Source organism: Myripristis murdjan, chromosome 21 (genome assembly GCF_902150065.1).
Source record: "Myripristis murdjan chromosome 21, fMyrMur1.1, whole genome shotgun sequence".
Classification (NCBI taxonomy): Eukaryota; Metazoa; Chordata; class Actinopteri; order Holocentriformes; family Holocentridae; genus Myripristis; species Myripristis murdjan.
Window position 1 is genome coordinate 11730600 of NC_044000.1, and position 12033 is coordinate 11742632.

Below are 12033 nucleotides of genomic sequence, written 5' to 3' on the forward strand. Positions count from 1 at the left end.
AAGAAAGAAAGAAAAAAGAAAGTAAGAAAATATAAATAGAGAGACACTGAAAAAGAGAGAGAAGAGACAGAAGAGGGACAGAGATAGCAGAGGAGAGAGAGAGAGAGAGGGCGAGAGACACAGAGATAAGATGACTGCCATGCTTGAAAGGAAGACAGTGCCATCTAGAGACATCAAGGTAGCAGCATTTTTGTGCACAACCTGAAATAAAGGCTTGTCATTCCCTCTTCTATGCACACTGAGGTTGAGTTGACATATTGTTCTATAGTGGCTTAAATATTGAGCATCAGTCAGCTCACGTCTGATACTCTGCGACAGACCATAAAAATTACAACTGAATTGTATTTTCTTTGCACATCTTATTTTGTTGTGTAATCACTCAGTACTGACTTCTCAAGTAATGTATGCTTCCCCTCCTACTACTGAATAGGTGCTTTGGTTGAGCCTGCATTAAAAAACAACAAAAGACCTATGTTTTGCTTTGCTGACAATTTTTTTTGTCAGTCTAAATGCTGTTTCAGAGCCCTGGGAACGATAAAATTCTAGATTTCTAGAATTCTAGAACAGTGAAATGTGAGTATTTTGAATATCACCATAATATCAATCACTGGGATTCAAAGATCCACATCAGTCAAACCACAAACATTTTGACACTATACAGAATGCAACATGTTTGTAGAGAATCCTTACCACAGCTCTCTCAGAAAGCAACCGGGTCCATCCTCCCATCGTTGCAGGACTTTTGGACCCTGAACCCCCATCTCGCTGTTTTCATCCCTGCTGATTCTACTTCCACTTGCGAAGTCCAACAGTTCCCAGGCCCTGGATTTTCCACAGTGTAGTTGGGTTCGCACCAAGATGTGGTTTTCTCAACCATTGTGACATCCTGGCCCATTCATCCGTTCCACACGAATAAAAGCCCCCATCCAAAACTCAGAACAGTCACCCATATATTCAGCTTTATTAATTCTCATTGGAGAATTAATAAATAGAGGCCATTACAATGGATAGCATCAGACAAGGCAAAAGGTTTAAGTGGAGAGACACAGTGAGTGACAGAGGCAAAGGGAATGAAGATGAGGAGAGATGTAAAGTAGCCTCATGTATAATAGCTAACATCATGAGAACCTTTCCCACATCTTCCCAAAAATCTCAAAGGAGCTGTGTCCTCTATCAGTAGCCGCTTTATAGGAGCCATCTGGACACTTCACCCTGTTCTGTGCCTGGAGGCCAGTGGTGAGGCTGCAGCCAGGACTCCCTGGATGTCCCGGGTCAGTACGAACCGTGACTGTGTGTGTGAAACATATGAAAAATTCATTTCCAGAGTAAAATATAGCAAATTTTAGGAGGAAAAAAAACACATAATCTCATCTTCAGTACTCAACACTTGATGTATAAAGAATCCAGTCTGTAAAGCGGTTTGCCTTTTGTCAGTAATAGACTTAAGTTAGATACTATGCTTAAACACAAAAACAAAAACAAACACAAAAAAAGATTTGCTTTTAAAGTTGCACTGTCAGTTTTGCAGGAGTGTGGAGAAGATTATGACAAAAAAAAAAAAAAACATGGAATGCATCACTACAACCAAATCAATGCCTTGGGGAAGTAAACAGCTTTTCCTTGATTCTTTGAAGACAAACTAAATGGAGATAATGCGACTGCCAGGTCACGGACAGAGAGACGATGTGCAAGCCTCAGAAATCAAAGACCCAATGGAATGCAGATCCACCAGATAATTAACAGCTATTGTTTTATTTTCAAAGGAGGGTGAACAGTCCACCTTTATTTTTATGGTTTATTTAGTATAGAGAGAGACAGCTGAGGGCAGAAAGAGGACAGAAAGCTCTGGTGGGATCCCGCCTCAGCCAGTGGCAGCTCAGATGTGGCTCCAGTGGCAGCAGACTTTAATCACTTGACTATCTCTGGGTATCTCTAGATCCACAATAACCCAGTGAAAGCGATCCACAATATGGATATGAGGGGGATTTTCCTCCAGAATTGATTAGCTACATAAAGTGTACTGACGTTTAGCTGGATGAGTGTGTTGCCCTGATATTGACGGAGGGACAATTTTCTTTAAATGGGTTTAACCAAAGCTAAAACTCCAGAGATTTTGTCCATGACTTCGGCTGGGATAGTTTGGACCAAACCAGCTCTTGGAAGTGGTTGTGAGAAAAAGAGAATGAATAATTCTCTCATGTTCGCTCAAGGAGATGGCTTGCAGACACAGGAAGCGTGGAAAGTGATCTTACTTTCGAAGAATCTCACTTTTCATCCCAAAATCTTTGTGGTGGTGTGGAAGCCCTCCCATGCAGTTTTAGATAATAAATACCAAACATAATGGTGGTGAATATATAATTATTGCACATTTATGCAAGAAACGATGAGATACAAAGCAAAGTGAACAGACACTTCAGTACAACAGTAAAAGCACCATTAACATACTAAAAGAAAAGCAATGTGCTGACAGAGAAAGCAGCTGTTTAAATACAAATAAATAGAAAGTAATTCTATTTATCATGAACAAACTTCATTGATTTTTTAACAGATTGTCAGTGTTAAATATAGTGTCTCAACAATTTCCCTTTAATAATCCTTCTAAAAATGTTCCTTGTTGATGCCAACATCTGCATTCCTAAATATTGGACACAAAATGTAAACTTTACTTATTTTAATATTTGTTTTTTCTTTTCTTTTCTTTTCTTTTCTTTTTTTTTTTTTTTTTTTTGGTCAGGATCCAGGACCTTAAATTTCTTGCTCAGGCTTGTTTTGTGTTGTCCCTCTTTAATTACGCCTTGAAATTCACACTTCAGCAGTCGGGGTGTGACAATCTTTGTGGCCTTTTCGCTAAAGTTAAAGTTAAGGCTTGTTACGCAGCAGCAATCCATCACTCCTTGGGCCACATGTAAACACACAGCAACACTACATGCTTTTCAGCCCACGGTCCAGCCCTCAAAATGTGAGTCTTATCAAAGTGCTCAATGTCAGCGCTGTGAAACTGCCTGTTAGGAGGACAGTCTCGTGTGAAAACCACCACAACTGTAAGATTCACGAGATAAATTAAAACTTATCTGAACGCTGTTTTGACAGTTGTATTATTATCAACGATCACTGGATTTCCGGAAAACTCAACTGCTGCACTTTTTTCACTGCAATGTGGCGACAAGTTTAAATACAACAAATAATTAGCCATTCAACGGGCTGGATCCAGGAAAAGTTGCTCTGCCTCTGATATAATGATATTTAATATGCTGCTTGTCAGAGCTTCAAAACAAAATAACCATCATTAATACATGGTAAACAGATTAATTAAACTTAGTAATGCTATAATTTATGCTATTTTGTTATCAGATAAATGTAGTTCAGTATATAGTGCAGTATTTCACTCTGAAATGTACCGCAGGAAAGGTGTAAATTGGTACAAAACAGAGATACTCAAGTTAAGTGCCTCAAAACTGGACTCAAGTATGATGTTTGAGTAAATGCACTTAGTTACTTTCCTCCTGTGTGTGTCACCTCACTCATGCATTTGTATTATACTGTGCTTGTTGGTGTGTGTTAGGGTTAGGGTTAAAAACTATTAACGAAGGTGTAATTAACCAATTCCATTTATTAATGATGGTTATTATAAAGTGTTACCCAAATGGCATTCTCACTGTGCTATGCAGCTGTAAGGTGCTATCTGCAGGAGCACCTCACAGTTATTTGGGGAGTGACGATCATAGTACAGCCAATAGCGATAACTGGGATACACAGAGTTACCCAAACCCAGATTACAGATCTGTAGGGTTACATGTTTTACCAATTCAGTTTGGGGTGGTTTCATTATTCATTAACTATTCATTATTAGAAAAATAGCAATGAGCAGCTTGAGCTCTTAAAAAGCTGTATCCCAGGGTTTGTTTTGGTGTTTGACAGTTATTTTTTATCATGTTCAGTTTTGCCTGGGCTCAAATTTGAGCCCTGAGAACAAAGAGGAGGTGGAGTTGTCAGTCGAGGTGGAGAAGGAAGTTCTTGACGGGTTGTGGTAGTGGTAGAGAGGGGATGTGGTTCAGACGATGTTTGCCCATAGCTCTACGGATCCTGATGCGACACAGGTGGGTCAGTCTACGAGGACGTCCTTAAAGAAAGGAAAAGGGTAGATCCCTTTAATAGCTGCAACAGACTAACACATAACATATAACATATAATTGTGACTAAAATGGTAAGTAGAAAAATCATGCCAGCCCCCTACCAGTGTCTCTTTATGCCCTATGCCATTTGAATTGTTTGGCATGAACAACACTCTCCACTCACATAAACACTGCTGATGTGCCCTTGAGCGAGGCGGTTGAACTCCAGTTGCAACAATGGAGCTATTCAGTGGCCAGCAGTAGAAAGCTGTGGGTGCACTGGGCGGTTTCCAATGCGAATAAGTGTTTCTGTGAGACTGTTAAAGGAATACTTCACCCAAAACACAAAAAAGTGCAACCTATCCATCAAGATGGTGTCAGGGTGATTAGGTTTCCAGTTTTACACAGTCTTCCCTGTCTCCCTTCATGTCATTACAATGAGCCTGAGTGGGTATTGTACTGTGGAGATGAAACTCTAAAAAATGTACATGTAAAAAAACTCAACAGCTCTTTCAAAAAGCAATGATACAGATAGCTGGTATAATCCACAGCATTCAGGGTGAGGGGTTTTGTTGGAACTACACTATATGGACAAAAGTATTGTTTCACCTCCACACTACACCTACAGGAGATTTTATGACCTCCCATTCTAAGTCCATAGCCATTAATATGGAGTTGTTCCCCACTTTGCAGCTACAACAGCTTCCACTCTTCTGGAAAGACTTTCTACGAGATTCTGGAGAGTGTTTGTGGGAATTTTTGCCCATTCATCCAGAAGAGCATTTATGAGATCAGACACTGATGTTGGATGAGAGGGCCTGGCTCGTAATCTCCATTCTAGTTCATCCTAAAGGTGTTGGATGGGGTTGAGGTCAGGGCTCTGTGCAGGCCAGTCAAGTTTTTCCACACCAAACTTGTTGGCCACCTTTACGCATTATGCACCTTAGCACTCGGCGACCCTGCTCTGTAACTTTACGTGGTCTGCCACTTGGTGGCTGAGTTGCTGTGGTTCCCAAACACTTCCTATTTGCAAAAATACCACTTAGAGTTGACTGTGGAATATCTCGGGGGGAAGAAATTTCACAAACAAATGTTTGTAAAGGCAAACTGTATGGCTAGGGGGCTTGATTTTATATACCTGTGGCAATGGAACTGAATGAAACACCTGAATTCGGTGATTGAGAGGTGTGTAACAATACTTGGTGTATTTCCTGCTGAAGAACACTAGCTAACTGTATCTATCCACGTCTGTTTATACTTGTTGGGAGTAGACAGAGGAATCTATTCATTGCATTAGAGGTAAGTGAGAAAATAACTAACTGCATTTTAGGTGAACTGTTCCTTAAAGTAAGGCATTGTTCAAAGTAAGCATGTGCTCTTGTTAAAATCCAGACAACTGATGGTTAAAAAATATGTCCTCAACAGCATTACTTGTGCATATTCACCAATGCCTCATCTCTCACAGTGCTTTGTATTAATGGGGAAAACTCACTCCGGGCCTCCAGAAAGACCGTGAGTGCCTCCGGATCCACCTTCCTCCGGCTGGCCGTCTCCAGCTCTGACTGGTCCCAGGGCACCAGCGCCGGGTCAGCCCCATGGTCTAGCAGCAGGTGGACAAAGGCTGCCTCGCATCCATGGCGCAGCACGGCATCCAGCAGACAAGAGGCCAGGCCACGGGTCAGAACCTCACGGCAAACTGGTCCTGTGTAGTTGAAGTCGGGCTGAGCTCCAGCCTGGAGCAGCAGTCGGAAGCAGTGGAGGTGGTGGTAGGCAGCACTGATGTAAAGTGGGCACACCACGAGGGTGTTGAGGGTGCGGGCACTTAAGAGGAGCCGAGGACCCAGCTGGTGGTCCATGTCGACGTCTGCATGGAACCTGGAACAAGGCGAACATTAGTACATTTAAACATTTTGGAAGCCATCTGACAATAATCCTTGAGAAGGCATTGTTTACCAATATAATGAGAATGACATTAAACCAAAGTTACTGGCCAGATTTAACCCCACATACTGAGAAAACACTACTGTGTAAGGGTCAAAAATGAACAGGCACTGATGCAAAAATGCACTTGAAATTTTTACAAAAATGCCCATACAAATAGCGTTTTAAAACAAGTGTGAGGGGCTGCCTCAATAGTTAGGAGCAGCATTTTTGTGTTTTTAGCCTGTTCACTATTGTTTTTTTGGTAAAACATTCATGTGTGAATGTGACTACTGTCCCCTGTGGGCCATGACTGTTGATTGGTGGGAGCTTATGACTGGGGATCCTTTCCAGTTCATTCTGGGCAGGAAAAATACAGTGGTATTTAATGAGAAAACAACCAAATTGAAGCCTGAGGCAGTAGAAAATGTTGGCACCCCACATCTAGTAGTACATGAAAATGCTGACCCCATAAAAACACTGCATCAACAAAGACTAAAACAACCAATTTCATTTAAAAAACATAATAAAATACAGGGGGGGGGTCAACATCTGAGGCTGGGAGATGGACTGGTCTGGCACAAAGTGGGGGAAACAGCACGACCATTCTCTATGACGCCTAATGCCAGTTTCCACCAGTGGGAAAGAAGTTAAAACTAATCTTAGTGCTTCAAATGTATTGTTTATTCGCCAATATGCAGTTTAAATGCACCATTGTGCGTAAAACTAGCCCCAAAAGAACTATAAAACCCATTAAAAAAAAAACAAAAAAAAAACAATGTCAGATTAAGGGAGAAAAATAAGCTGTGAAAAACAAGTAAATTTGTCTGTTTGCTCAGACAGAAGGAAAATCCAATTTGTTTCCTCTAAATTGTGAGGATGTCATTGCTATGACAATATTGGCTGTAACAACACAGGTGTGCACACCCAGGCGGCAAACCCCGCCAAATGCAGCCAAGTGACCAATTCCAGCTACAACGACTAGTTTCAAAATTTGTTCATAAAGATTAGCAGTTTTGAGCGGGAGCAAGTCAAGCTGGACACCTCTGATTTGGATAAAGTACACAAGACATATAGCCTACTTCATGCAAATGTGTGCCAATGGGAGGTGCCACCTCTGGAAACTTGCTATTTGTTACTTTGTCTTCAATTGTGTCATTATAATAAGCCAAAAAAGCAATATTCAGTCAGATGCATTTTTAGAGGTACAAAATGAATCATATTCAAAACCACCCATTAATGTGGTTAAAACCAGAAAAGATCAGATTCAACATGGCTTTGTGCTGTTAACATTGTACAATCAATATCCAACTCCGATGCAAGAAAAAAAGCTGAGCTGACAGTCAGAACATAATTTTAGACTACTAAAGCATTAGAAGACCCCTGTTCGAGTCTCTGATGGTCTCCAAACCTCACCTGATGAGTTCCTGCAGTATGTCCAGTCTTCCCACCCGTGCAGCGTGGTAGAGCGGGGTGCTGCGGTGGTGTCTGCTTCCATTAGGGTCGGCTCCAGCTTCCAGGAGGATGCGGACACAGTCCAGGTGACCGTTGACTACGGCTACATAGAGGGCCGTCTGGCCTTTGACATCAACTAGGTCGACCTCAGCTCCCTGGGCAATCAGATAGGCTACGCAGGCAGCATGGCCGGCTGTGGCTGCAATCCGCAGAGGGGTGCAGGGCAGGCAGCCGCAGCACCACACCGACTTCTCATTGATACGCCTGGCATCCAAGGAAGACAGGAGAGCAGCCATGCTAGAATCTATCTGTCCTGATAGTTTCTGTGTGATCTGGCAATATTTATTATTTGGGGTATTTTGGGAGGTGAACTGTTCCTTTAATGAAATACATTAGTGGAGGAATGAGTTATGTCCTCTAAATGAAGGTACAGTAAGTCACTGGTGGAAACAAATCCAACATTTGGCATTTGTCAGAGTTATGAACCATTAGGTGCAAATTTATGCATATAAAAGCAGGTCCCACTAGCACCCAAACAGTAATATTACCAACGCCTTTTGTAAAATGACAGATTCATGACTGTGCACAGTCACACACTACCGATTAAATACTTACTATTCCTACCTGCCAAGTTATATTGCCTTTTAGGTTACAAACAAGGGCAAACAATGATAGGTATGGTGCTGATGTTGAAATATTGTTCTGAAACAAAGCTGTAAACCATATGGAATGGAGATGAACCGGCTTAAGGCAGTAATAATGGGTTGGCTGGGTGTGGATACTGGGACGAGTATGAGTGCTGCATATGATCAGTGTGGGACAGGGGATGAATGAGCACTGACCACTGTAGGATGGTCCTGTATATGCCAATATATCGAGCCTGGCAGTGATATTGCCAGCGCTAGAGGTTCTCTTGTGTAGTTACATGTGGCCAGCATGCCACTAATCCTGTCTGGGTGAACAGTTTGAATTGCACAGGGGCCACATTTTAAAAACAATGAAACACCCATTAAAAAAGGATGTGTTCATTCACGGTTCTGTAAGGCGAATTGGATAAAAGCATCTACCATATGACATGTGTTATGTGTTATATAGGATAGGGGTGGTTTGTGGTAGGGATGTGTAAGGACTTATACTGTACACTGTGTGTGTCAGAGTGTGTCTCAAGCTGTCACTCAGCAAAATTGCTAGCTAAAACCACAGAGCTCAGAAACCACAAAGCACTTAGTGCCGCACATGAACACCCTGTGGATATCCAACGGCAGTAAGACAAAAGCTGCCAGTTCTGTGGTCCGAGGCTGGATACTCCAACCTGGTAAAGGACACACTATTTTTAAAAGGAAAAGAAAAATGTTGGATGAGAGCTGTAGGGCTGTTATGTATAGTATAACAGCTCTACTGCTTCTGATGAAACTAAGTATAAAAATAGTCACTCCTTCGGAAACCACAGTTTTATCTGAGACATACAGACTTATTCACTAGTCACTGATGATTGTGTTTAAGGCCTGATGGAGAGAAAGGAATGCCCACTTCAAATGCACCTTTTCTCCCTGGATCTTTTTCCTTATTATGCAGTGGTTTCCCTCACCTCCTGAAGCTGTCTTCCTGCAGCAGGTTCCTCAGGGTGTCCAGATCTCCGACGTAGGCCGCATTGTGGAGCCGCATGTCATCTTGCTCCAGAGGCTTGTCGCAGAACTGTTCCTGCAGCCATTCCTTCAGGTTACGGCCTGATGTGAGAGGCAGAGTTGGGAAGCCAAGTTGCCATGTTCAATCATACATTGTTCAGTCCTACATTATGGCCTGTCCATTTGGATTGTGCACTCATTAAATCATTGCTTGAGCCTACATAAAATATTGAAAATGTCTGCATAGTTACCAGTCTAGAAAGTGTTTTCTACCCCTAAAAAGCTTTATGCCACACCTGCCTGGATGACAGACTGGGAGCTTCTACAGCTCACCGAGCCCAGAGGTTCCTAATTGTTCAAAGGCTAGATATACATAGGGCCTTGCGCCCAGGCTTTGTCTGAGGATGCTTTCACAAATTAGTAGCACATGCTAAAGCTTTTTAGCAGGTGCTGGAGTTAAAAGCAGCAGTAGAAAAGCACTGCACGCTGGTCACATTTCAGCAGTCATCTTCAGCCATGTAATCATCACTCTTTGTGTGATGATCTCACTTCCGAAATTCAGAAATCAATAGCATCTTTTTAAGAAGCATCTAAATAAAAAACTGACTGTTAAATAATAGTCCTGTGATTGAGTCAAAGGTGTATTATAGGCAGGGATAAACAAGTAAATAAACATACCAACAGTCCCTCCCTAAAGGCCTTATATTCCCTCTCATTCAAGCTGCTAGGGAGTGAAATAATAGTGACATAAAATATTTGCTCATTTGGCAAGCACCCCTTGTGGCACCTGGATGCCACCCTGGGAGCCCTTGACCTAGTAACAGATAGGTAGCTGTAGCCAATAATTTAACAAAATCTGTCCATTAAATCTGGGCTCTGGGCTGCTGGAGCAATGATAGGCATGAGTTCCCGCAGCACTCTCTGGTATGAATATTATTTGAATCTGTGGGCCACACCTTGTAAGCGACAGAAGGGATCCACCCTGCCACCAACATGCCTGTGATCCTGTTGTTGCCGCAGCTCTTACACCGTCTCTGCATGAATGTGCATCAGCTGTCTGACCTGGATGATAGCTACGCAGCAGATCAGCTGTCACTCAGAGGCTGTTACCTGCAGCCGTTGCCCCGGGCAGATCCGACACCGTGATGAGCGGAGGCAGGTTGATACTGGGTGGGTCGTCAACATCAGCGTCTTGACCGTCGGCCATGGAGGCTGCTCCGCCGGGAAACCCTCACCCTTAAAGCTGCGCCCTCTCGGTGTATCGACACGAACTCACCAAGTGCGCGGAGCCCGATGTTAGTGTGTCAGTGAGACTGGATACATCAAAATAAAGAAACGTGACTGTCTAGTGACGGTGTGTGTTAGGCTCGGTGCGCTACTTCCTGGCTGCTGCCGTCCGGACGGATTTAAAGGGGAAAAGCCCCTTTAAATACCAGACAAGCAGTGGAGAACATAATGTTGGTGCAGGTTGGGATCTTGATTATTAAGAAAACTCTCGCTCTCGATTCATTTCCGCCGAAGACAAATTCAAAACATAAATCAAAAATGAATTGTAGAAATGGAAAAAAAAAAAAAAAAAAACAATCAAACAAACACTCAAATAAATAAATAGAAATGAATAAATAAGTAAGCAAGCGAGCGAGTGAGAAAGAGAGTAGGTAAGTAAGCAAATAAATAAATAAATAAATGATATTTTTCCTTGAGCTATACTGATACTATGATAAGAATAGGCTACTTTGCAAATATCACAGCAAAAAGTCCCTATTGGAATAGAATATCATAATGCAAAAACAGGAGAAAATGCCAGTATAAATTCATTATTCATAAGCACAGACACAATGAAGTCCCTATAGGAATAAGTATCTGAATATTATAGGGATTTTTGAAAAGGCTGGCACCCAAAGCAGGCCAGAATATCTATAAAAAATCTGAGATGTAATATCATCAACCATGGAAAACAATGCTAAATAGAAAACACAAGTCTATGATCCTTTGTCCAGTTTTAGGACCAAATCCATAATGTAATGTAAATTTGGTAAGACGGCTGTCCATCAGCAGTGTCAGCCGCATGAATTCTGCACACACAGGATTCATGACTGCTTAGACATAGCATCCAGTTGAATGGTAAAAATGACACCTGTAGCATTTGTGTGGCTCTCCTGTGGCCAAGGCCATTTTATAGTCCAGAGAACATTTCAACAGTTTAAAAGGGGCTTAAAATAAACGGGAAGACATTAAAAGAGGCTATTTTTGACTCCTCAGCTCCTGCAGTTCATTTGAAATGTGTGTGCAGGCTCAGGGACCTGCCTGGATTCAGATGGGCTCTGCTGTACTGGCAGCAGGGGAGAAACTTGGGATACAAGTGCCAGCTGAATACCTAAAATGAAATTTAAATTCACTGTCTTTTTTTTTTTTTTTTTTTTTTTTTTACCATTTATCTGTGGTGGATAACTGTCATTTTTGGTAGGATAACATGCGCCAGGGAGTCATGCAAGCATGGCTTCATGTTGCCTGATGACAGCTGAACCATGGACACTGAGGCTCTGGTGGTGCTCTAAAAATAAACAGACAGGTCAGCAGCACCATGTGTCCCTCTCACTGGACAGGCCCGCAGACCTCAAGCTTTATAAACACTGGGTCACTCCAATGTGGAAAATATAGAATATATCGCTCAAAGGCTATGCTGACTTGTATCTGGCTATGCTCGATGCAACAGATGTGAATTCAACAATTATAGGAAATGAATCCGCACGTCTTTCAGTTCATTTTTTGAGAGCACAGTCATCAGAAAGTACAGAGACCAATTGCACAAATATGATCAGTGGGTTAAGCCTCAGGTCAACTAACACTCCAGTGTTAGTTCCACACTTGCCTCAGTTTTATTCATTCTGTCCACAAATAGTATCCACTTCACCGCTGAC

The 12033-nt window shown here is 42.1% G+C and overlaps 1 protein-coding gene across 1 annotated transcript; it reads right to left on the reverse strand.

The window, feature by feature from the left end:
• Window positions 1-2347: 2347 nt before the first annotated feature.
• On the reverse strand, window positions 2348-10517 carry asb1 (ankyrin repeat and SOCS box containing 1). The gene is made up of 5 exons (XM_030081541.1): window positions 10223-10517; window positions 9076-9214; window positions 7449-7751; window positions 5605-5987; window positions 2348-4120 (listed from the first exon to the last, which is right to left on the reverse strand). The coding sequence occupies exons 1-5, from the start codon at window positions 10317-10319 to the stop codon at window positions 3990-3992; spliced, it is 1053 nt and encodes a 350-aa protein (XP_029937401.1). The 5' UTR covers window positions 10320-10517; the 3' UTR covers window positions 2348-3989.
• Window positions 10518-12033: the final 1516 nt, after the last annotated feature.

Excerpts from the sequence above, each read along its gene's own strand:
- asb1 (XM_030081541.1), bottom strand. The coding sequence starts at position 10,319 with ATGGCCGACGGTCAAGACGCTGATGTTGACGACCCACCCAGTATCAAC. Across the intron at positions 9,215-10,222 it reads GCCCGGGGCAACGGCTGCAG|GCCGTAACCTGAAGGAATGG; the intron begins GTAACAGCCTCT and ends CTCTCACATCAG. Across the intron at positions 5,988-7,448 it reads ATACTGCAGGAACTCATCAG|GTTCCATGCAGACGTCGACA; the intron begins GTGAGGTTTGGA and ends GCCTTGTTCCAG.